General features: G+C 34.7%; 1 protein-coding gene across 2 annotated transcripts; it reads left to right on the top strand.

Moving 5' to 3' along the window:
• Positions 1–150: 150 nt before the first annotated feature.
• Positions 151–24,148, top strand: LOC125646848 (retinoic acid receptor RXR-gamma-B-like). Of its 2 annotated transcripts, none has more exons than XM_048873406.2 (8): positions 151–210; positions 4,627–4,833; positions 6,964–7,105; positions 7,398–7,700; positions 7,832–8,091; positions 8,700–8,928; positions 12,869–13,090; positions 16,317–24,148. In XM_048873406.2, the coding sequence occupies exons 2-8, from the start codon at positions 4,657–4,659 to the stop codon at positions 16,583–16,585; spliced, it is 1,602 nt and encodes a 533-aa protein (XP_048729363.2). In that variant the 5' UTR covers positions 151–210; positions 4,627–4,656; the 3' UTR covers positions 16,586–24,148. The 2 variants fall into 2 exon arrangements, with proteins under 2 accessions (XP_048729363.2, XP_048729361.2); XM_048873404.2 differs by lacking the exon at positions 151–210 and adding an exon at positions 2,504–3,644.
• Positions 24,149–27,826: the final 3,678 nt, after the last annotated feature.

Below are 27,826 nucleotides of genomic sequence, written 5' to 3'. Positions count from 1 at the left end.
TGTTTGTTAAACCAATCACCTTGTATGTATATTATGTAAAATATGATATTTATCGCAAAAAAATAAAAAGAACATATATAAATAACTTTATCAAAGCTTTGTTTTACAAAATAGTATATATCAGATCAATCATGACATTTTCTGGTACATCTGCGTGCCGCAACCGGAAGTCACGATTTTGGACATGACTAATTGACCTGATCTGTGCTGGTATTTTCTTCTTTTTTTTTAAACAATAATTTGTCATGTTTTTAGCAAAACCATGTGTGTGACCGATCAATCAAAATATATTTTTTAAAAAGTTAGACAGCATATCGAAAGTACAATTCACTCTGTAGTGACAAGCCCTGTTTTGAGGGAGTGTTAATCTCATTACATTTTCTTGCGTAATATTTTAATAACATGTAAATATTGACATTTTTGTAATTGCATGATTTTATTTTATTTTTGTCATTAGTTGTAGAATATCATTTTAATGAGTATAATTAAGAATTCGTGAATATTGTTCACCATAGTTGAATATTTAGAACAATATGTTATCAGTTACCAACTCTCCAGTTGCTCATAATACATGTATTTCCATGCACGTGCCTTGAAATTTGATGAAATAAGTAAGTGCCAAGATCTTTAAACATATTATTTAAACTGCAAAACTATATTTGATTATATAAGCACCATGAAATTGTTGTATGGAAAGTTAAGGGTTCCAAATTCATTGAAATTTGTAATAATGTATACAATGTAAAATACCGTGGAGCCTCGGTAATCCGGACGCCATTAATCCGGAGGCTACACCTTCCGGACGATTTTTCTAGGGAACGGAATTTTTATATGTTATTTTGCATCATTAATCTGAAAATTCGTGCCCTGGATCTGGACGGTCATTTTTTACTACAAAACTTTAAAATGCATTGAAAATTGTATTGTTAATCCGGATGGTAATTTTTTTAAGGGAAGGGTCTGTGTCGGACAATTTTAGCAAGGCGTAAATTATAAAGAAAACAAGCCAAACTGTCTAATTGAAGCGATTACCGGTACCCTGTCAACACCTCCCTTTAATTAGGTGGTGTGTGAGGATGTGTCAGTTAGATAGCACATGTTGATCGAGACACTAGCTGTATTGCCAATTTTTGCACACAAGATCTGTAGTGTTGAATTTTGTAAATAAATCTGTATATGTAGCATATTATTTTATAGTCTTGATCAATGGTCTAATAGTATTTTAAAGAAATTAACATCATGCCATAATAATATTTTATTTTTGAACTGCTATACACATATCAGTAAATTGTACTGATTCGTAAATTGATATCAGCTTATTCAAATCTAAGGAGTGTAGATTATATTTCTAGATTCTGGATTTTATACTGTTGATTGGCGTGAAATATATGTAATATGTACATGCACACGAATATGTAGTAAGTTTTCACTGTGTAGAATGTCACGCATGTAGAATGTACCTGTGTATGATTGATTCTTGTTATGTTGTTGTAGAGCTTTACTGCTTTCGAATTTTTAAACTCTGAGTAGAAGTGAGAAAATTACCATTTTAAGGAAAATGACAATTAAATTTTGCATGTACCCGAAATATTGGTTTCACTCGAGTTTTATTCTGTTATTATCACATCTTGAAAATAATAGGTACGCGTGGTTAGATCAAAGCAGTAGTAGGTCTTAATATTACGAGCTTTAATGATTTTGTTCCCCCGATATTAGCTTGGATAATTTTAGAATAAGAAATATAAACTCTGGCAGATGGAATTTTGGTTAAAGAATGTTGTCAACTGACATGATAAACACGAAATTCTTAAATCAACTTTCGACGATGAAGATTGTTTTAACAGACCACCGAACCCGTTAATCGTGACAGATGGAAATGACAAACCTCCTTAAGAAGTAAAATTGTGATGAAATGTTTGAAGTGTAAATGATTTATTTATCTATAGTTACATGTAGCGCTTCATTATTTGTTTTAGTGTATATGGTACAGAGTTTTGTATATTTATTTGTAGTGCTAATATACATGTACAATATAAGCATAGGCAAATACACTGCACACGTATACATCAGGGGTCGAAATTAACTTTTTCTACCACAGGCGAATTTTAGCCTGTGGGTAAAAAATCCACAGGCTAAAATGAAAACCTACAAGCTAAAATAAAAATAATGAAGCAGTGCTCTTTTTTCATGTTTTTTAAATCAATGGTTTTCCCCATCATTACTGAGCCTAGTGGGTCAACAGGCATCGTTTGGACAAGACACTAAGTTACGTAAGTAATATGGTGCAATGATCAGGTCTCTTGATTATCGCACCTCTAATCCACAACCTATTTACCGCAGGTCTAGATCCAATCTTTCAATTTTATGCCACATCAGGGTTGTCACTAGTGATTTTTCAAAGCGAATCCCGGACTCGTGGTTTTATAAGCAGCACGATCATGAGCCCCATGAACTTTTTAAATAATAGTCTACGCGGTGAGCATTGCACAACCCGACCTCAATATGACAATAAATTAATTTAGATAGGACATTCTCATGATTCTGTTAAAAATAACTACCGGAAGACTTGGTAAAACATAGACTCCAATTTTTTAAAAGATAAATGAATAACAAAAACCTCATACTTGGAATTTAATTTAATCACCCCTATAATTAAACAGGACTCGTGGCACATGTCTCTATTTTCCATCATAATGCGATGCGCGATGTCCGACCACTAAAGCATTTGTTTGACTCTGATTTTCTTTAAAAAATCATAAAAGAAAAATCCAGATAGAAATGGTTGTTGAAATCGGTCGTTCATGTAAGCGTTTGTATGATTCAGAGTGCAAGTTTAAGAAGAGCGAATAGCGCATCACCGTATAAAACGGATACGATACGATCATAGTTTGTAAATCCCAACTCGCTAAGATTTTCGAGTGTCCACTATTTTTACTCGCTATTTTTCAAATGTACTCGCATTTTGCGAGTATTTCTCGCTAATTTCGAGCCCTGATACATGTATTTCAATCTTAGCTCTTTGAAGTGCGTGTAAATGTTAACATCATTATAATTCATTTACTAAATGCAAATGGTTAATCCAATGACAGAATGTGTTTAATACACCACCCATCAATAAAGTAAGCATATTGGTTACTTATGTAAAGATAGGAGATATGTGATTCAGTTATCCAGACGATTTTGCTGGGAACCAAAGTGTCCGGATTAACGAGGCTCCACTGTATATAACAATCATCAATCCATCAGAAACTTGTAAAACGAAATCAGTACATGCATACCCTGTATTGATATAATTTGAAATGCATGTGTGTACGTTTAATAGGGCTATGAATAATTAATGGGTTCATGTATATTCATGAGCCAAGTATGACGGTCAGATGGGTTTGACTTCCAAGCTAGATAGCCCGGGCATTTCGTAGAGCAACTGTCTAGAGATTCAGGGATGCAGGTTTGGTCTGTTGCATTTTTCCCTTCTTGTTACATTTGTTACCCTGACTGTTACCAGTCCCGGGAACTGACAGGTGAGAATGCCTGTCAGAGAATAAAGATCCTGGGTTGATGTCTAAAATTCAAGCCGGTGGCGAGATAGCTCAATTTGGTAGAGCACACCTGACTAGACATTCAGGGGTCTAACTCCTAGTATGGTACATTGCATTTTCTCTTTTCCTGTTACATTTTTGAAAATTTCTGCCAGGGGATAAAGTTTCTGGGTTGATGTCTTCAATGTATAAGGAAATTTAAGGAGGGATAAAAGACAAACTATAAGCATATTAAATTATTTGAAATAAGCCCCCTACCCACCCAATCAAAGCTAATTTTGCCCCCCCCCCCCCCCCCCACCCCCTCCAAATCTAGGATTTGTAACCAACTTGGTGGGTTAATTACTGAAAAAAAAATCCTTTTAAGTATCTAAATGTATGACAAAAATTTAGAAACTGATTGTCTCGTGTGTGTGGAGCTCCCATTTTATTAAAGGATATCTCACAAGTAAGACCATGCAGAGTCAATTATCTAGTTTTCTTTTAATTAAAGAGAGGATACAAACCAAGGTGGGGGGGGGGGGGGGGGGGGTCATGTGGTTGCTTTGAGGCCCACATTGTGTCCAAAATCAAGTGGAGCATAGATCCATATGTCCATGTTGAGTCATCAAAGTTTACTTTGCAATAATAGCAGAATTGATTTTGAGTGCAATAGGTGTGTAAAAGCAGATCGCACACAATACCCCAAAAGAAGATTGCACACTATGCCACAAAAGCAGATCGCACACAATGCCCCAAAAGCAGATTGCACACAATGCCCCTCCCCCTTTTCTACAAGAAATAGAGAAAGTTGAGTAGAAAATCATTCACAAGTAGAGTCTTAGTTATAAGGTTCTTTGCAAAATGGGCCCCCTGGCTTCTGGGTTGAACATCAAAATTTTGAATGTACAATTCTAAATTGTTATTATGATGCACTTAGTCTAGTACATATATCTTTAAAATGTGTAACCATGGCAACTCTGCCATTAAGTTTGAAAGGGAAAAAATTAATTGTTAAATGATGCATGATGCTTTTTATGTGACCATAAAGTCCATGGGCCTCTTGTTAGATATTAGAATACACATGAGTATTATAATTAATTTTCAGTTAGATGGAACACAAAAGAATGGACTAAAAATGTTTGAAAATATTGAAATCCATGCTGAGGAGTTTGAATCCAAAGAAAAATGCCAAAAGACGAGGAAAAAAATAAAAGCCGATTCAAAAGACAAACTAACTTTTCCTCCCTGCAAAGTCTGCTCTGGAATTGCTACAGGAATTCATTATGGGATCTACACATGTGAACCATGCAAGGTATAGCTTGATTAGAATACAATCTGATTAAAACCAGATCCTGAGATCCGCTCACTTAGATCGCTACACTAGGATCTGACGTAACCCAATAGGGGGTCATGTCCGCATGACCTTTCGCTTGGAATATTCATGAGAACTATCAGCCAGTCAGATTGCGCCATACAGACAATGATGGCTATTTAGGCGGTTCCTGGCAATTCGTAAACAAATTGCTGTAATCTTTCTCCCACGAAGTTTATTCCACACTGTAAAGTTGTATATTCTCGCATAACGAATTTTAAACTTTCGCAATAATGCCTAATCTATTCCGTTCATTCAAACAACAAAACGTACGATATGAAATATACCCAAATTAAATTAATTGTGAATTCAGATTTATGTATGAATAGGGACGGGTACAAATTGAATAGTTTTCAAGATGGTTTACTTAAGTAACGCGAGGAATATAACGCCAGTCGACGTAAACGGTGCATTGTGACGTCGCATCTAGCTGCGATATGTTTTCTTTCAAACCAAACAATTGCAGCCATTTTCCTTGAACTCCACGGGATTTTTTAGCGTTTGAATGAAAGAAAACCCGCAGAGAATACAGTTGTTTAAATCGCATGTTTTGACAGGTGTGCAGTCGTCTGTCAAACGCGCAGCCTTTTTTTTTTTTTTTTTTTTTTTTGCATCTCTAACGTAAATAATGACGCAAAGGTTCATGGGAGAAAAATTATTGTTGGTATAAATCGACAGGGTCAATTTGATTGGCTTAACGAAAGGACATGCGGACGTGACCCTATATGGGGTTACGTCAGATCCTAGTGTAGCGATCTAAGTGAGCGAATCTCAGGATCTGGTTTTAATCAGATTGATTAGAATAAAGAGTGCATGGTGGGGTATCAATATCAGAAAAATAGAGGTTAATAAATGTGGTGCATCTGTATATTACAGATCTTTTGAAATCAATTACATATGCACTGAGATCCTTCAATACTGATAATTTATGCATACCGTTATTGTTAAAGCATGTTTTATTCCTGAAAGTTCATTTGAGAAAGTGTTGCAGTCCATGTCTTGTATTTTCAAAAAGGAAATATATTTTTTATATTTGTATTCTACTTTCATTTCTGTCCAAATTCCCAGCCATTAGAATAGACGTACTATATTTATCAAGATTCATATGTACATTATTCACAACTGCATCGCATTCATGAGGAAATGACTATCATGACAATTTGTAGAGATATCAAAGGCAAAACAGAGGAAATGTAAGCATTCATGTAAGAAAGTGATGTTTACGGATATTTATTTCATGTAAATAAAGGTTGGTTTACAGCAATAATATCGGTATGCAATCCTGGTATTGTAAGTTCTACTGACACTTGCGTGCTTAATGTCACTTCTTTCATCAATACCCCCTTTTAAGGTTTATCAATGATTATGTAGCTACTAGGCATACACACACAGTCATGGTAGCTCGGTGGTGGAACGTTCACTTCGTAACCAGAAGAGTCATGAGTTCGAGCCCCGCTAGTGCCATGATCACGTCAAACCTAAGCCGTAAACATAAGTAGTGATTTCTCCATCAAACACTCGGCAAAGTGAGTTAGAGTGAGAGTCACAGGTATTTCAAATATGACCATGAAAATGGACGTTCCATATCATGACAGACATTGGCATGGTAGAGAACCCTCACTACTACAGCCTTGAGTGCTAAGCATAGGTCTAAATTTGTAGTACTTCACCTACAACTCACTGGTGATGTCTCATTATGAGCCAAACATTAATACTCGACTGGACGAAAAACAAACAAACAATCAATCAGAAAAATCATCTGAAATTGCAAACTACCATATTGCGGGGTCTAAAATTTGGTGATTTGCTGGCTCAAAGGTATGCTGATAATTTTAGCAGAAAAAATTTTGGCTGACAAGGAAGAGTTATCTCTCTTGCAAATACTGAAGTTGCAGTTGGGTGCATATTTGGCGAGTGAAATTTTGTCAGAAAGCTATATAACTGCTAAATTAAGCAAAATTTATCACCCTATGGAAAAAAAAACCTGCTATACGGTAATGCAAAGTTATGAAAAAGATTTCTGAAAAGAAAGTGACAATGTGGATACATGTGAATTTATTATGTTTTCAGGCCTTCTTTAGAAGAGCTGTAACAGATAAAAATAAGTATGCTTGTCTGAAGGACAACAACTGTTCTATAACTGCACAAAAGAGAGGAAATTGCTCGGCATGTCGACTCCAAAAATGCTTTGACCTGGGAATGTCAAAGGGTGGTAAGTTTGAAAGAAGTCTCTTTTTATATAGAGTATCAAATGAAAGGGAAATTATTAGACATCAGCTCAAATTTACCACATCAATCTCTATCACAAAATCACTAGATAAGTTTTTGTGGATATTGATGAGAAAAATGCATTTCCTTTTTGTAATGTGTATATTTCATCTGTCTTCAGTACAATTTGCCTATGAATTACTGTAATGTTACCTATATATATATATACATGTATTATAGAAAGTGATATCACATACATGTGCTTTTCATTGAAGTTTATTTTTATTTCATGAAAGCGGTCAGACAGGGACGTTACACAATTGAGCTGAGGACAAACACTATTTTAGAAGTTAAGAGACTAGCCAATAAGACAGCAATAGAGGTATCTATTGACAACTGCAAAGATAAATCAAACAGGGAAACTTCTTCTGACTCTTCTACCAACTGTGGGTCATGTGACAGTGAAACAAGCCAATCAGACTCTGTGAATTCAGTGTGCAACCAATCACATTCTGTCAGTGAAGAGACAGACTGTGCAGAATTGGTTGATTTGTCTCTGTCGCCCACCTCATCTGAATGCATTAGGAACTCACCAGACTGTAAGTATCTAGTTCTGATTGTGAATGTATGCCTTGCTTGCATATATTGTGTAGTAAAGGGTCTTCATGTATGTATTTTTGTCTTACAGTGTGAAGTTGTATTTTTTCACATTTAACATTTTACATAATAGGTAATCTCCCTCCAAAGAAGAAAGTTCGGCTCAGAGACTCGATGGGTATTGTTGAGAAATGTATGGTGACCCACGTGTCATCAGAGAGAGTAGCCCAGGTCAGCTGTGACTCGACAATAGAGTCTGAGACTGTGACTCTTTCAGAAAGACAAATTCAGTGCTTTATACAGACATTAGTGAAAGCTCACGATACAATTTATCCTAGCTTTAAGAAATACTTTGAAAAGGAACATCAAGAGTACCTAGGAGAAAAATTTCTTGTAAGTACCATTAGTTTTTGTACTTAACTAAAAACCATGAAAGTGTCAACAAGCTACGAGTATGTACTCAGATAATATTCACATACAGACACAGACAGACACATATGCTGAACTGTATATCATCCAATCTCATCCAATCTGGCCTGAAAGCATATTACGTTTTTCGTGATTTTGTTAATATTGCAGTTTATGAATATGAAACATTGTGATCAAATGATGTATTATAAAACTGTTATATAATAAAACATTTTATATATACACAGTCACTGGTACATATAGATAAATAATTACAAGTAGACATTAATGATTACAGGTGCTTGCTACCTGCATGTTAGTTGGGGAATAATAAGCTTTTGAAACTGTTGTAGGTTAAATAGTTGCATGTTGAAGCTGTTGTAGGTAATTTTTTATCTGTGGAAACTGTGATGTGTATAAATAAAATTATTCTAGGTAAAAAATATATGGAATTTGTTCTATATAATGTAAGAGATATGTGGAATTTGGTAGGTAAATTGATATCTACTTGACAATGTATGTAAACAGTTTTAGTAAATAATCACCTGTGAAAATTGTTGTAGGTGAATAATAATATATGGAAATTGTTACAGGCTAGCAAAAAACTACAGGAAGATGTGTTTGGAATTAAAAGTCTGCTTGATAAGGATGAGTTTGAAAAGGTGTACCGTGCCACAGGGATAGACGTGGATGGTCGGCTGGAGTTTATGAAAAAGATGTATGGTCATAGAGAGAGGTCGCTGATGAAATTCATCACTTTTGTCAAGTGTATTGATGGCTTTAATGATCTAAGCATGAATGACAAAATCAACCTTTTCAAATGTAAGTAGAACATGGGGTATATTGTTTTGTATATAGATGAATATTGCTTTAAAGACTGGAACTGAAGGAACATCATGTGCAGATCTTGAAATTTTTCAGGACGGGGGATCCACCCTTAGCCATGCATAGCTACAAATTTATCAGCCATGGAACAACCAAATTTTATATCTTTTTATGCTCGTCAAAGATGGGTCCTATTTTAGTGTGGCACAGTGCTTCTGTTTGTTTGCATGTTTGTCCATCTGTCAGCACCTTGGGTCAGATAAAAACAGAATAAGGCTTAGATAATCAAACATGGTACACATGTTCCAAATAATACGGAATATCGGAACCATTATTTCGTCTCCGATTCCGTCCCGGTTTTAATATTTAGTATGTCCAACGAGATCGCGTTTTCTGCGTGAACTTGGGCAACTTTTTCAGTAAACAAGCACATGTAACTTACTTACTATCAGATATAGTGAGTTTAGGGACAGTTTAGCGTCATATTTGAAAGTTAAGGAACAAAAGAAGAAGAAGAAAAAGCGGCACCCGTTATATTATGAAAATTCTTAACAAGAAAAGCTGTTCTGTTCATACTCCTAAATCGTAAAGGGGGGAAGGGGGGGAGGGGTATCCTTAGCACATGTATGAGTTCCATCAATTTAACCTTGCATTTACACTTACATTCACCGCTGCTATTAACTATATCAAGTTACCAGCTAATAAATCAATCTTTACATGTACTAATAACAAATGTATGTGATAATTTAACGCGATGTCAGGAAGGAGGGAGGGGGGGGGGGTCTGGAGATCTTTTGTTTTGTCTCCGCTGCCAAACTTCAGTAATTTAATCCAATATCTCATGTTTTGGTACCAGGGCATTCATTTGCAACATTCTGAAAAATAATCTTCAAACCAGGCAGATATTTTTGTATCAGAAATGAGTTGTCTTTAGCTATCACCAATTTGTATGTTCACGAGTTGCCCAAGAGACGCATAATTTTCGCAACTTCTTTTTCTGAAGAGTTCCAAAATTTTCTCGTTCCGATATCCCGTATTAGAGGAACTTGCTTCTTGTTTCTGAAGGTCAAGGCCAAATGCACATACCGGTAGGTAATTTTGTAAAACAAGCTTGGATAACCTAAGTTGATACACATTGTACCATCATAGACTGGTTGAATTATGGTGCAGGGTTTCTTAGTGTCTGTTCTTCCCTCAGCACCTTGTGGGGAAAAATAATCAGAACTGGTACACATGTTTCTCATGGTTAGAAGAATTTTAAAAACATTTTTAGGGTAATACTTTCATGAGCAATCATAAAGGAAAAAACAGTACTGATAATGTTAGGATCATGTAAATTTCATGATCACTGAGATAGAGGTTCTGACTCCAGGGTGGGGCCAGATTTGGCTTATTTATGTGTAAACTTGGTGTACATGTTCCCCATTGGTACCAAGTATATTTTGACAAGTAACAAATTAAATGCGATTTTCTGACTACCCGTTGTCTGTCATCCTTCTGTCTGTAAACTTTTCACATTTTTAGCCAAGTTGCAACGAAGTTGAACTCTGCTATTGGTTTGGTGATGCGGTTGGGCATCAACAATTGGTTTCCGGATGATAACTCGAAAAGTTTACAATCTAATCAATGAAACTTTGATATATTGTTGGGTACTAGATAAGGAAGACCCCTATTAATTTTGGAGAAAAATGGTCAAAGGTCAAGGTCACTGACCGAAAATAGAATGAAAATTTCAGAAAAATTTGATTTCCGGATGATAACTCAGAAAGTTTAAATCCAAATCAAATGATACTTTAAGATATTGTTATGTACCAGGTAAGGAAGACCCCAATTGATTTTGGAGAAAATAGGTCAAAGGTCAAGGTCACAGTGACCGAAAATAGATTTAAAATTCCAAAAAAAAATTTGGTTTCAGGAGGATAACTAGAAAATTTTTAATTTGAATCAATATGATACTTGGATATATTGTTGGATACCAGCATGGAGGAAAAGGGTCAAAGGTCAAGTCACAGTGACCGAAAATAGATTGAAAACTTCTGACAAATATGGTTTCTGGACAATAACTCGAAAAGTTTATAACTGAATCAAATGAAACTTGGTTATATTGTTGGATAGCAGTTTAGGAAGACCCCTATTGATTTTGGAGAAAAAAAGGTCAAGGTCACAGTCCTGAAAAAAGATTGAAAATTTCAGAAATATCTGCATCTGCACGATAACTCTAAAAGTTTAAATCTGAATCAATTGAAATTTGGAGGTATTGTTGGGTGGGTAAGGTATCAGGTAAGGAAGATAGGAGTATTAGAAGAGGTAATATACAACAATGAAGGATGCCCATTTCCAAACTCCTTTAAAAATGTATTCACAAGAATTTATTGCATTATATCCAACAATTAGTTCTTCACAATTATAAATATGCCACATCATTCCTGACTTTACAATGTAACAGTATCCCTTGCAACTGGACTCATGCACCCCTAGGTGCATATGTTGATTTTTTTTACTTCTTCTCCAGAACCACTGGGCCAATTGCAACCAAACTTGGCAAAAAGCATCCTTGGGTGAAGGAGATTCAAGTTTATTCAAATGAAGGGCAAACACCCTTCTGCAAGAGGAGATAATAGCAAAATTATATAGTTTATACACTGAAAATTCTTCTTCTCCAGAACCAGCAGGCCAATTTCAACAAAACTATGCAAAAAACATCCTTAGATGAAGGGAATTCAGGTTTGCTGATATATTTGGGAAATATCTTTTTAAATATCTCCTAAACTATTTAAGCTAGGGCTTTCATATTTTGTATATATATTCTTTACTGCAAGACCTTTCATATGATTTAATGGTGTGATCTTCTGACCTTGACCCTCAAATTTTACCTATTTTTGATAAAAATATTACCTATTCAATATACATGTGTTTGCGATCTCATCTGAAGGACTACCCCATTTAGTCGCCTCTTACGACAAGCAAGGGGTTCTGAAGACTTATTCTAACCCAGATCCCCACGGGATGGTACATGTAGATCTTTCATATCTTGTATATATATTTCTTATGGAAAGACCTTTCTTTTCATAGCATGTCCTCTAACCTTATGACCTTGAACTCTGAGTTTGACCTACTTTTAAGAAAACTTAACCTATTAAGTATATCAGGAACTATTCTAGGTAGGGCTTTCATATTTTGTATATAGAATTTTTATGGCAAGGCATTGTGACATAATGGTGTTTGATCTTTTGACCTTGGAGTTTGACCTACTTTAAGAAAAACCTGACCTACATATGTATTTAATGTCTACTGAACTATTTAAGGAAGGGTTTTCATATTTTGTATATAGATTCTTTATGGCAAGACTTTGTTATATTTTGGTGTTGACCTTGAACAACGGCAGGGCCAAGATGGCTCAGATGAGTGATGTTTAATAATTGAGTTATTTAGATGCTAATCCTTTCTTTCATCATTACTAATGCATAATGAATTGGATGGGTGTATTTTACAGCATGAATGTTGCTTTAGTTCACAATCCTGGGGGTGGGGGTTACCATCTAGATCCCTATCCCTGGTTCTGTACTTAATGTCATGTCTGTTCAGAACACATTGTTTGAGCATTAGTTCAGCTCTAGAAGGTAATGCCAGGGCAAATCCAAGGAATATATTACCAATTCTTGACCCAAACTTTCTGGGGTATATAAATTTCTCACTGAAAATAGTTGGATAGCCATAATGAGCAATATTCACAGTGGGCATATTTTGTGCATTTACTTTCTCATTGATGTGTATCTGTAAGATTGTTAAAGCAGAATTACATGTAACTGATCAGTGATAATTTAAGAAGATATTGATACGTGTGGGTGATTCCCACTAAAGAACATGCTTCATTCGATGTATCGGCAGAAGTAATGATAAAGACATACACACTGATAAAATGACATCTCTATTTCAGATGGAGAGCACGAGTACTGGATTCTCGGACATTATACACACTACCGCCCTGACTTACAGGCAACCATAGGAATTGAAATTCAGATGTCACTGGATACATCCGAAAAGATATTTGGACAATGTCTATCAAAAGAACTGTTGAAAATGTTCTCCATGTTAAAAGATATGGACTTGACATATCAAGAGGTCATCATCTTAAGGGGAATTGTGTTGTTCTCAAGAGGTAATCATATTACATTGTTAGTGAAACAATACAACACCTTTACATTTCAATACAAATCATGATACAGGAACTTCGATTTGATTATTTTCAATTCCATTCCATAATATCTTTCATGTATATACCCGTACAGTCAAACCTCGTTATCTCCAAGGTGATGAAAAAACATCAAGATATAAAAGGGTTCAAGATATTGAGGATAAGATACAATTAAAGAAAATTAGTGTAGTTGGGACTTCTAATTCATTTCATGGTATATTTGAGATACCAAAGTTTAAAGTGAATTTATCAATAAAGATCAATATCTTTTAAATTCTTTCATTGCTATCTGCAATCTAAACATTAACAGTGAAAGATACTGTGAATAGATTTGTTATTAAAGAAGGATTAGAGAAAACCAAAATGTTCCCATACAGGAGATCTGTATGTTGAGGAAGGGGGGGGGGGCTTTTTTTTTTCTTTTTTTTTTTTACAATGCCCCATAATTTGCTGGCTGTTTGGTGTCAATTTTGTAAACACAATGAGTGAACCTGAATTGACCAATCAGAGAACCCATACTGGAAGGAAATGTGCATTACATTTTTATGCCCCCTTGAAAAAGGGGCATATTGGTTTGCACCTCCATAGACTTAAGTATTGTCCACTCAATATCTTAAGAACCCTTTGCTTGGCAGCCATTAAACTTATTGTACCGATTTCCTTTAAGGAGTAGATGGCCCCTATTGATTTTTAAGTCACAAGGTCAAAGATTAAGGGTGAATCTATTCTAGACATAGAAAGATATTGTCTGCTCAATATGTGAGAATCCACTGCTTGACAGACATCAAACTACACTGGTTCCCCTTTTAGATGAACTAAAAGTCCCCTATTGCCTCTTTTGAATATAAATATTGGTATGATATTTTACTTTGAAGATTGTTAAATCTGATCAGTCATTTAAAAAGTTAATATTTAAACATCACCTAGACTTTTGAATATGATGACACACACACCCCCCCCCCCCCCCCCCCCCCCCCCCCACTCTTTTTTTAAACACTTGTAATACAGGCATGACAGTATTTCTTTACTACAAATAACCCGGCCAATCAGTTACAAATTTTCTATTCAGTTAGTTTTTTTTTTCAACCAAGTAATCGGTTAGCCGGCGAATCGTTGTCATCCATAGTATTTAACACATGCATATATATAAACCAAACAAACTTTGGATACATACCGTCCCACACGAACGACAACTCGTACAAGCAAGAATTACGAAAATCCGGAATTAATTTTGAGGTCAAAGGTTAAGGGTCAAACTATACCAGCCATAGGAAGATATTGTCCACTCAATATCTCAAGAACCCTTTGCTTAAAAGACTTGGTATATTGATATGTCCTAAGGAGTAAATGACCCCTATTGATTTTGAGGTCCAGGGGGTCTAACTACTCTGGACATAAGAAAATATTGTCCATTCAATATCTTGTGAACCCTTTGCATGTCAGACATCAAACTAGTTGGTACATTTGTTACCCCCTAACATAAATCAATTCACTCTGGATATAAAGAAAATACTGCTTTTACTAATTATTTTTAGAACCCTTTGCCTGATAGAGATCAAACTTTGTATTATTGTTACCTGCCTAGTAGATAACCCATATTTTTCAATGTTAGTACAGATATTATAGGATTAAACATTGTTTTTGAAGAATTTATTGATGTATAAACTCTGTACATTTTACTCAAAAACTGAATAAAAGCGTAAAGCGATTCGATCCCTATACATGCATGTACATGTATTAAAAGTTTGAAAAATTTTAATAGTTTCCCCTCTGAGTCTCTGAAGATTGCATTATTTGTTTTCAGGTACATATGAATCCATCATGTTTTTGGATTTATTGATGTGTTCAGCTTTATTTTTGTCCAATCAAAACTATTGTAGGAAATAGAATTAGAATTATTCTAAATTTAAAGTGGATCCTTTTTAATAATGCCACACAGGGACATACCTTTGTATATGTCTCTAAAGCCCTGTTTATACGGTGAGCTTTACTCATATGCAGATAATTTTCATATATGTAAATATACTTATGTAAGCATATCTCGCTGTATTAACGCACTTGCATATTTTCAAAAAAATACTCTTGTCAGCATATTTACACCTAGTCAGGGGTAGGTGCAAATCTGCTTACTCATGTGAGTAAAAGAAAATTTGAAGATGCAAGTCAATATATAGCAATGACCACTTTCTTCTTTATGCTAAGAGGTTCCTCCATGCTGTTTCCTGATAGGGATAGCTTTTTGCTAAGCCTTCTACAGATAAAAAATAAGTCTCTCTCTTCATTCTAAAATTCTTCAATCATTGCATGTTCATCATTCAACTTTTTAAGAACATCAATCTCAACCAGACGCTTGTTCGTGGTTTTCTTCGAATTTCATGCTCATTGGAGCATCCTGCTGTAATTCCAATGCTTAATATGTCATATGGAAGAATTCTCATTTTCCTGAATGAAGCCATTCTTATGGATTTCATGATTACAAATGAATAGAATAATAGATTACACACTGATTTACTCACGGTATCTACAATCACACAGGAACGCGTAGTAAATGTACTTTTGCACACAGGAGCATTTGCTCATGAGTAAATTGCTCACCATATAAACAAGGATTTCTTACTTTGCTAAAAGACTTTATAGATATCATCTAAGAATTAATTTTATGGAAATGGTTTTCTATTCAGTAGACTTGCAAATTTCCTATTTAAAACTTGATCTAACTACAATAAAAAATAGTCAGATTTACAGACCATTGATAAGAAAAGAATACTTACATGTAGCTTGTGACCAATTTCGGGCAAGTACCAGTTCTAGTAAACTTGAAAATTTCTTTATAATAATGAGGTTGTTCTAAGTGAGGAAAATTGGTAACATCTACGGCTTACGTTGAAAGATATACCGGTAGTGTTCCCATATCAACATCATGAAAAATTCATCAAAGGAATGTGAACAGGGGACATCACATGATCCTCTGAGATTAGTCAGATCCCGAAGATAAAGATAGGCACATGTTGCAACCTCTTGTTTTCTGTATAATCCGCTTAGCAAAATTTCCCATCATCCATTATTTTCATACCCCCATAATACAAACAAGCTAATCTAAGACATTTATTCCTGAATTAAAGGTGCAAGTGCCACATTTCCCATTCAGATGGCTAGATTTTGTTGTAAGCCTGTATGGTGTATATTGCAGATCGCTGTGCATTTGAAGCTGCCGGTATAGTGGAATCAGTTCAGTGGAAGTTGATCCAGTGCCTACAATACCTTGTGGAGCTCTTACATCCCGACCAACCAAGAAAATTCTCTCAGTGCCTGCAACTTCTTGTGAACTTAAGAAACCTTAGTGAGCAACATCACAAGAACAGAAAAGAGCCGTATGAAGACTACGCTCTGGACATTTTGAAGAGCTATCCTCTTATTTGTGAAGCACTAGGAGAATCCATGACATCTCTAAAGACATGACAACTGCTGTCAATCTTTTTATCTGCTTTAGGATGTGATGAGGATTTAGTGTCATCTCCAGTTTATTTTTTTTTGTGTGTGTGGGATACATTGTATTTATATCTAAAGCGGAATTTGAATATCTGCAAAGTCAATTGTTTTCTTAGAAAGATAAATCTCCATGTGCACGAAACATGACAAGTGTTATATATATATATATATATATATATATATATATATATATATATATATATATATTGATATATATATATATATATATATATATATATATATATATATATATTGATATATATATATAATATCTACTCATATATATATATTGATATATATATATATATATATATATATATAAATATATATATTGCCTGAGCATTTTAAAAAGGTTCAGGTGAGTTTTTCATATCTGCAATTGTCTGATGTCTTTTCGTTGTTAACTTTTCACATTTTCATTTTCTTCTTCAAAACCACTTGGCCAATTTCAATCAAACTTGGTACGACTCGTTCTTGGGTAACGGGGATTTTAATTTCTTTAATTGAAGGGCCATGCTCTCCTTCGAAGGGGAGATAATTAAGAAAAGGAAAAAATAGGGTGGGCTCATTTAAAAAACCTCTAGGCCAGAGTAGATTGAAGTTTTTTCAATTCATGGTCCTTGGATGTAGGTAGGGGCCACAATATTGGTAATCAAAGTTTTGCATGCAAATATATAGGGAGAATCTTTAAAAATCTTCTCAAGAAGCACTGGGCCAGAAAAGTGGAAATTTACATGAGGCCATGGGCCTCTTGTTTTGACTATCCTTGCAGCTCTTGATTTGAAAATTTATACATGAACTTTTTTAAATGGGTTACTTAGGGATTTCTTGATCTATTTTTAAAAGAGTTATGGACCTTAAACTTAGCAGATAGTTTTCAAGACTTTTTGTGACTATCCCTGCAGCTATAGATTTGAAAAAACATACATGTATATGAACATATATATAAATGATTTCTTGGGATTTCTTGACCTATTTTTAAAAGAGATATGGACCTTGAACTTGGCAAAGAGCAAGGTACATTAAGGCCCAAATTTCGCCACAAAATTAGGATAAATTTAAAATGTGGTTTCACTTGGTTTAATCATTGTGATTATGCACTAGGGCATTGACCCTGATGGTATATGTGGAAATTAGTGACGTAATATGTTCTGTGACGTCATTTTCCTTACCTCCGATTGACATGATTTACCGAAATCGCCGAAATTAGCCGTTTTTATGCCTTTGAAACCATTTTTAAGATCGAGCACATGCAACAACCACAAAGATGTTTTGTGTACAAATCAATCATGTTGAAAGTCAGTAATGAGCAAAATTTCGACTTGGTTGGTAAATGAGCAGACTATTAAATTTAACGTTTAACCATTTCCCGCGTTCATCTGTAATACAAATTTCAACGTTAATGGTGTTCATATATACAAGTTCAATGAATAAATAATATGCATATGTACGGCATATTAAATTTTATAAAAGACTCTACGTAGTTTGCATTGAAGAAGATAGTGTGTAATCAGAGAATTAGAATCTTCGACACAAATATTTCCGATTCCAATTTTACTCATTTTATGTTTGATATAAATATGCAATGATATCAACGCAATTAATGTCACACATGGCAAAGTTCAATCACATATTCTTTTTATCATAGATAGTTTATGATATGAATTATCCCTCTAAATTGGTGTGCATATACTGTGCCGGCTACAATGCGTATCTAAATACATGTCTAAATATGCCTTGCGAATCATAATATTCTAACCTACAGGTAGGCTAATTATAACTTATTGGGTATGTTGCATGTGTAATTTCAATTGCTATTCTAATATTGTATTAAGCAATATGTCAGACACGTCTAATGATTGTCCATCTGAATAAAAAACCCACTCATGATACATAATATGTATGTTATTAAGTAAGACTTTTATTATGGCTTTGATCTGGCTTTTTAAAAAAAATGCTCGTCTGCAACCGAATGCAATCTTTGTTTATAAAATAAAAAGTTTAATAATATCGAAAATGAAAATGTGATAGCTTAATCGGTACCTTCATACAATGTATCAGAGTATGATAGTGTGATAGTTCGAATGCAAAATTCGGTTATATTTTCCCCTTAAAATTGAATTAGTAGCAAGTCAAACACAGGCTTTAAATATATACACTTGAAAATCAATTCATTACAATATATTGTTCATTATTTACATGCTGCAGTACCTGTAGTTTTATGACATGCATGTTTCCTACAAAACAATTCCAACTTCATCGATCTGTCGTTTATATTTCAAAATTGTCGAACTCATTTAGGAGAAGTTACTCCATGATATATATGGTAATGAAATATTTGCATCTACCCTGCTATAAGAGTGATTGTTGGTAGTTGATAGATGAACGATGTGGTATCTAGATATCTAAATTATTATTCATTTGTAAGCTAAAAGATATAGTATATGCTTGTATTGTGTGTTCCAAGAAGACAAAACCCGGTGAACCCCGATCATTACATGTAGAAAATAGATTAAAAAAAACATTTCTTAAGAAAACATTTTAGTAGAAACAAACGACTATGACTGCATTTGCAATCAATGTCAACAGATCTACAACTCTAATAGTTTCATGCTTAAATTTTTGCAAGCATTCAGTACTACCATAAGGGGGGGGGGGGGGGATGTAAATCAAAATTCGCCTGTAAAATTTATGGAAAAACTACATTCTCAAAACAAAAGAATGTGTGGGCCAAATTCCCCTGTTGCTAAGTCGCTGTAATAATTATATGCTTATAGAATCACCTTACATTTGTCGATAACTGACGCACGTGTTCTGTGACATAGTCTTATTTAAAAATACATGATAGCTAGTCATTGGTTACTATTTTCATCGTGGAAATAGTGTTGAAGTATTAGAACACGACATTCGGTCACATTGTCGTGTGTTGAATTTTTTAAAAAAAAAATTTCAAGTTCGTTTTATATTTCTTTTCACATATATTCTTAATGAATTTCATGTTCTTTTTACTACATGTACAATCCAATGTAGCATTGGTTAGTGTGTGTTCCTTCGCTGAAAACATTTAGTGCGCTTGAAAAAAAGAACAAAGTGTACATATACACACACGAATAACTTAAGGTAACCACGCACTACATACATATATGATATTCAATTAATTTAGATTAAAACAATGCAAATTGGATGCAAATGTAAATGCAATGTTAAAATTGAATGAATATATATGGGTTGCTCTACAATTCTTAGATACAATTACAGCAATCGTCCTTCAAGTCACAGCATCCGCCGCATCGAATCATCTACAATTGATTAAAACTTTCGGTAAAAATCAATTAAACTTTTCAAATAAAAATTATAGTGCACATTTGTTTAATAAAACTTTGAGCATATGGCGACATAAATTGGATTATTTTCATATTGAGTTCATGACATAGCTTTTTTGTTCATGACGTCGCATAAAGTAACGTCAAAATGGCACAACGTTATCGTAAACTGCTGTATTTACACATGTATTATGCACAAGTAAAGCTTTTTACGAAGACATCATAACCATTTTATGGAAGTATACACCATATGAAAGAATTTTGAGGAATATCATATAATTTGGGGGCGGGGCCAAATTTGGTTGCAAACGTACCTTGTCCTTTCAGGGATTTGACAGTTTTCCAGACTTTTTTGGTTATCCCTACAGCTACTGATTTGAAAATTTATACATGAACTTATATCAATGTTAAGGTTAGATTGTTGACCTCTTTTTAAAGAGCTGTGGACCTTGAACTTAGCAAATTTCGTATATTTGACAATTTTCCAGACTCTTTTGGACTGATTATAATCCCTGTATCTGTATACACAATAACTTATTTGAATGGGTTACAGATCAAGGTTTATTTTGAGCTTTGATTTGTTGACCATTTTAGAGAAAATTATGAACCTTGATGCCACAAAGCAGGGCCCTGTTGTGATGCTTGCCATCACAATGGTATCTAGTATTATCATTGTTTGGAAAAATAAGAAGAGTTTAGAGGTTAAAAACATGAGTTACTTTTCTTTATCTATGTCTTACAATGCATGTTCAAGTCATCCTTTACACTTCATTGTAGAACATCAGTGATTACTGCAGTAACAATTACCTGTACAGAGGTGTTCCTAGGTTTGCTGTGAAAACAGCTAAATTAACAAAGGTTTCAAATTAATACATAAAACAAGAGAGTTAATCAAATTCTTTAATAAACCCCTCCCCCATTTCTTTAAGAGAAATAATACCTTTTAAGCATTATTTTGACATTATTAGCGAGAGTGATGAGGTCGCTAAAATTTATTATCGCTTTATTCCATATCAGAGGTAACACAGTGTAGCTACCTTTCCTGGAAGATTAAAGTGGCTAAAATTAGCGCTGTCTATATATATACATACATCCATAAATAGTGGCCGAATGGTTAGAGCATCACGCTCAAAATCACACGGCCTCTCACCTCTGGTCGGCGCGGGTTCGAATCCCGCTTACGCCGGTAAGTGAGAAAGTTTCCCAGTTTACTTTCGGAAGGTCGGTGGTCTCTTCTCAGGTACATTGTATCTGGGTTTATTCTTCCACCAATAAAAACTGGGCGCCACCAGATAACTTAAAAATTGTTGATGTTGAGTGTGATGGAAAACAACAACATACATACATACATATATATATATAGATAGATAATATCTATATACCCATTTTTATAGAAAAATCGCATCATTTGTGTCTCGCTAAGAATTCCACTTATAAGGTATAATAGCAAAAAAGACCTCAAAATATTCCTTTTTCACTTCAGTTCTGGAGTGTTTAGAGCGGACCTTGATGACACATTACAGTGTATATTTTAGAGCGGACCTTGATGACACATTACAGTGTATATTTTAGAGCGGACCTTGATGACACATTACAGTGTATATTTTAGAGCGGACCTTGATGGCACATTACAGTGTATATTTTAGAGCGGACCTTGATGACACAGTACAGTGTATATTTTAAAGGAAGAGGGATGTGGATTAGACCATTTTCAAAGTTGATTGAGATTTATTTTGACTACTTCCTAATACTATATATATTTTATATGAAAACATTCATTGTGTAAAACCATTATAATATTACTAATAAACACTTCATCACTTGTAATTGCATACAAATTAATATTTCTCGAATTGTCTCACGATGGGTCTACACGAGCCCATCATTAAGATGTAAATTTGGATATTTCAGTTCATTGAATAAAGAATTATAAATCAAATGTAAAATAAAATGCACTGAGGAATGAATGACTAATAATATTTGAGGAAGGGGATTCCTGATCACAAACCATTTTACATGGTCAGTTCATGCTTTAACAGTGTGTTGATCCAGTAGTACAAAGATGCACTAAATGGTCATGGTGTTCTGAAACCATTATAAATGCATAATAATTTGAAATTTAAAAATTCTGGAAAGAGTGGTTTTGGTACAGTACATATCCATTATGCTGCACATAAATGCCAATCATCACACCACACCACCCACCCACCCCCACCCACCCGGAAAAAAACCCAACTAACTATGGATATGAGCATTGGCAGCTAGCTATCGCACTGATAGTTCCTCAGATTTGTGAACCCTAAGATCACCTGTATCATCAATGATAGTTTTGAATGTGTTAATTGAGGACTCGTTTGATGTTTTTCCTGCCCATTTCACATTTGTGTCATTTTGTTCTTGTTCTCCATTAAAAATTTAGAAATCCATTCCATTGACAATGGAACACACTTGTTTTACAATCCAGTTTTGTCATTTTATTGAATCTTTTCTTACTAAATGCCAAGAGAATAACTCTATTGTACATGTATATGATTGCATTTTTGTTTGTACCTGTAAATTTTGATAATAATGATAACAAATAATAACTCTTTTTTTAATTGTTGATAGTCTCATGATTACTGTTTACATTCCAAACATTTTGATTTGTATTTAAATATTGGTAATAGAAACCAGTGTAAATGAAGATTGCATCACATACAATATCCATGTGTAGATTTATTGACCTATGGTTCACATGAGTTTGTGTCATACATGATTATAGACATGTGACATAATTAAAGCCCAGTCATATGACTACAAGGATGTATTTTTTAAGGTCACATATATTCTTATCATAATGATTATCTGTCCGGTATATACACTTCTAAGTGTCATCTGTCTGTCTGTAAACATTTCACATTTTAAACTTCTCAAGAATCACTTGACTGGCAATTTTAACCGAACTCTGACAAAAACATCCTTGGGTAAAGAAATTTTATGTGTAAACTTTTCACATTTTCAACTTCTCAAAAATCACTTGACCAATTTTAACCAAACTCTGACAAAAACATCCTTGGGTATTTTTGTGTTTGACTAAAGGCCATATCCTTACCCAAGGGAAATAATTAAGGAAAAGGATGGTATACCATTAGACCAAAAAAGCCAAAATTTGCATGAAAACTTCCTTGTATTTATAAGCAAGTGAAAACAATGAATCTAGACAGTTTTGGGCAACAGGAATATAAGCTTTTAAAACTATTTACCATGCAGTTTACATTTTGTCAAATTTGCAAGCATCCTTATGAAGTATTTATTCCATGATCAGTGGACAATGGCTTCTGATATGCAACTCTTCCTTGGTTTGATTTACTATTAAATTCTGGCATTATTCGTAGAGATTTGATTGACGGCATTGCTGATGTCATCTGCAGTTATTATTTTCTGAATGCTTCTGGACTACACGTTTCCTGCAACTAAAAAGCTATGTAAACAATGTTCAGAACACTAAATTGCTAATCAAACATCAAAATGGGAATTACGCACTTGTATTAATTTTCCACTTGCAGCCTTGTATAACACATATCTGTATGAATGGATTGATCATTGTGTTCAGAATTGCTTCTATCTGTGTGCACTCAATGCTCTTCAAATTATCTGTATAAATCCTGTGCTTGATTTTGCAAAATTGTGATGTACAGTAATGTAAATGCTTTTGCATTCAAATTTGACTAAATCATAAGTTGCTAAAACAATGAAATAGTATGATAGGACACAAAGGGTTGGGTAAGGAGAACAGGTAGCATAGATTTTTTCCATTGTCACAAACCACACCTATTGTCTCTGTTTGCACTACATCATAGCAGTGGTCATATGATTAAGAAAACACTCGACTTCATGAATATTTATGTTTATATATCAACCAATCTGGGGGCTATTACTTGACTTGTTTCTAAAAGAGTGATCTGTAAGCTTTTTTGTCTGTTATTATTCGTAAACAAATGCTACACATTTTATCTGTGGGTGCAGCAATTAAAATATCAAAATCTGTTATCGTGACTGTGATTGGTCAAGAACAGATTGTATAATTTCATAAATATTCACAAAAATCAAGGGTTTTTGTTCCTATCTTGAGTTCATAACCTCATGGCAGAGTGATGATGACTAGTAATTGCCCAGGTGAGCTATGTTGCACTTGGACCTCTTGTTATGACAATAAAACATTTTGAAGTAGGGTGAATTTGTTTATTGTCTTGTCCAAACCATGGACCCGAGAGAGAGAGAGAGGGGGGGGAGGGAGAGAGAGAATCAAACCATGGACCCGAGAGAGGGAGGGAGAGGAGAGAATCAAACCATGGACCCGAGAGAGAGGGAGGGAGAGGTAGAGAATCAAACCATGGACCCGAGAGAGAGAATCAAACCATGGACCCGAGAGAGGGAGAGAGAGAGAATCAAACCATGGACCTGAGAGAGAGGGAGGGAGAGAGAGAGAATCAAACCATGGACCTGAGAGAGAGAGAGGGAGGGAGAGGTAGAGAATCAAACCATGGACCCGAGAGAGAGGGAGAGAATCAAACCATGGACCTGAGAGAGAGGGAGAGAATCAAACCATGGACCCGAGAGAGAGGTAGAGAATCAAACCATGGACCCGAGAGAGAGAGAGAGAGAATCAAACCATGGACCTGAGAGAGAGGGAGAGAATCAAACCATGGACCCGAGAGAGAGGGAGAGAATCAAACCATGGACCCGAGAGAGAGGGAGGGAGAGAGAATCAAACCATGGACCCAAGAGAGAGGGAGGGAGAGAGAATCAAACCATGGACCCGAGAGAGAGGGAGAGAATCTAACCATGGACCTGAGAGAGAGAGAGAATCAAACCATGGACCTGAGAGAGAGGGAGGGAGAGAGAATCAAACCATGGACCCAAGAGAGAGGGAGGGAATCTAACCATGGACCCGAGAGAGAGGGAGGGAGAGAGAATCAAACCATGGACCCAAGAGAGAGGGAGGGAATCTAACCATGGACCCGAGAGAGAGGGAGAGAATCTAACCATGGACCCGAGAGAGAGGGAGAGAATCTAACCATGGACTGGAGAGAGGGAGGGAGAGAGAATCTACTTTATTGATGCTTAGCAAGGTAGAGGCAATTAAGGGGATTAAATTGGTTCTACACACAAACGAGAGTAGTGAGGTCAACAGGGTACCAGTTTATTAATTAACGTGATATTTATATATATAGTTGAGGATCCACTGTCTAGGTTGTTGGGTATGAGATTAAAACTACAAAAAAATGTAATAATTTGAACAATCTAATTAAAATTAGCTGTTTTGAATCTGTTAATGCGAGCAGATCTAACATCTAATTTTAATTAGATTGTAATTTGGATAACAATTATGAAGCCAATATGCATAAATCATCACGTTTTTCATTATAGTTAATTACCCCACATATCCAATAAACTATACAGTGATTCCTTATACTGGTGTTTATGATATAAATGAAAATATAAAATTGACATGTCCAAAACAGTGCCTAATACAAAATGAAACACACATTGCATTCCAATGTTAATTTCCATAGCTAGTCCCTGCCCACAGACATTGATCATTCATTTGCATGCAATCGAGAAATTTACAGTTGTATACTGGTACATTAGGGGGAAATTAACATGCTTAAGCTTCAGAGGGTTAGCCCAAAGGAAACAGAAATGTTAATTAATATAATATTTGTGATTGATTGTATATTGTTTAACGTCCCTCTCGAGAATTTTTCACTCATATGGAGACTTCACCACTGCCGGTGAAGGGCTGCAAAATTTAGGCCTATGCTCAGTGCTTACGGCCTTTAAGCAGGGAGGGTTCTCTATTGTGGCACACCTGCTGTCACACTGGGCCTAGGTTTTTGTGGTCTCATCCGAAGGACCGCCCCAGTTAGTCGCCTCTTACAACAAGCAAGGGGTACTGAGGACCTAGGCCTATTCTAACCCGGATCACAGTTTGTACATCATCAGTCTGTAAAAAGTTTTCATGTTTTGAATTTCTCAAGAATTACCAATATTTATATTTAAATCAAACTTGATGCAAAGTATCCTAGGGTTCTTCAGGGTTGTCTGTTTAAATTGTTCATACTAACCTCTCCAGAGGAAAAGGACCAATTTTGACACAAAGCAATTCCTTAGATGAAGTGTTCAAATGAGGAGCCATGGTTTTTTCCAAGAGGATATCTATGGAGCGCCAAATTAACATAAACTCAAATAATTGAAGATATCTTCAATTCTATTATTGCTCTCTTTAATTGAATTAATGCGCGCATTAAATCAATTATTGCTCTCATCAAATGTATTAATGTGTGCTTCCATTGAATTATTGCTCTTATCAATTGAATTAATGAGTGCATCAATTGAATTAATGAGAGCATTAATTCAATTATTGCTCTCTTCAATTCAATTGATGCGTGCATTAATTCAATTAATGAGAGCAATAATAGATTTGATATGCGCATTAATTCAATTATTGCTCTCTTCAATTCATTTCATGAGAGCATCAATTTAGTAGAAATATTGCTCGCAATAATTAATTTAGTGCTCGGTATAAATAATTTGATGATCTCTTTAATTCAATTGAAGATATCTTTAATTCATTTACAGCACTTTTGTATAAGGAATTAATGCGCGCATCAATTCTTTTAAAGAGAGCAACAATTTAATTAAAGATATCATTAATTCAATTGTGGATATGTTGAATTGAAGATATCTTTAATTATATAGTTGCTCTCTCTAAAAGAATTATTGCTCTCTTCAAATGAATTAAAGATATCATCAATTCAATTGAAGAGAGCAATAATTGAATTACTGCGCGCATTAAATCAATTGTTGCTCTCATCAAATGAATTAATGCGCGCATTAATTCAATTGTTGATATCATTAATTCATTTGAAGAGATCATTAATTCAATTTAAGCGCGCATCAATTCAGCTGAAGAATTAATGCTATCATCAATTCAATTAATGCGCACAATAATTCAGAATTGAAGATATCATTAATTATTTGAAGATATCTTTAATTAAATTGTTGCGCGCATCAAATGAATTGATGATATCTTTAAATAATTGAAGATATCTTCAATTATTTGAGTTTATGTTAATTTGGCGCTCCATAGATATTGATACTATAAACATCTTTTATTCACAATGACTTTACCTCACAATTTAGCAGTGATAAACTGATTCGTGGCAACTCATTTTCGCAACAGAGGTAATATTATATAAGCACAAGACACTGTTTCACAAATAGAGATATTTGCAAAAATGAGGTTCTTGCGAATAAAAAAAAACAAGGAACTACTGTAACAGTTCTGCACCGTGTCAAACAATGCGAAAACAGGAACTTAGTTTTTATAGTCGCAAGAATCTCATTTTCGCAAACATCTCTCTCTGTAAAGCAGTCTCTTGAGCTTATTTAAGATTACCTCCGTGTTTTTGGTTTTTTAAAATCAGGGATGTGAACTGGACCTGGATTTCATTGTTTCAAGGTTCACTCAAATCCTTACACATGTACTTGCAGAATGGAGATTTAAATTGTTAATAAAATGTTGATGGATGTCCACTTACTTTAATTAGAAGTTTAGTGAATGCGATTCATATTCCAGTTTACGGTATAGGAGCAATTTGTGAGTAATTAATTTGCAGTCTATAAAGACGCCTGTTGATATGGAAGATATATACAATAATATACCTATCTCCACTTCAGTTTTAGATGTTGCAAGTAGAAATTCATCTCATGATAGAATATTTTTAAAGCTAGTCCATTGTCAAGTAAGAGTTGTCAATATAATCCTTTAGATGCCTTACTTTTCATGACCCATTTTGGGATCACATACATGTAAATTTCAAAGGATACTCTTTCCTCAAGATTA

The sequence above is a fragment of the Ostrea edulis genome, chromosome 6 (genome assembly GCF_947568905.1).
Source record: "Ostrea edulis chromosome 6, xbOstEdul1.1, whole genome shotgun sequence".
Classification (NCBI taxonomy): Eukaryota; Metazoa; Mollusca; class Bivalvia; order Ostreida; family Ostreidae; genus Ostrea; species Ostrea edulis.
Note: the sequence above shows the minus strand (reverse complement) of the source record. Positions and strands in the feature narration are given on the sequence as shown.

Excerpts from the sequence above, each read along its gene's own strand:
- LOC125646848 (XM_048873404.2), top strand. Across the intron at positions 8,092-8,699 it reads ACCTAGGAGAAAAATTTCTT|GCTAGCAAAAAACTACAGGA; the intron begins GTAAGTACCATT and ends AAATTGTTACAG. Across the intron at positions 8,929-12,868 it reads CAAAATCAACCTTTTCAAAT|ATGGAGAGCACGAGTACTGG; the intron begins GTAAGTAGAACA and ends TCTCTATTTCAG.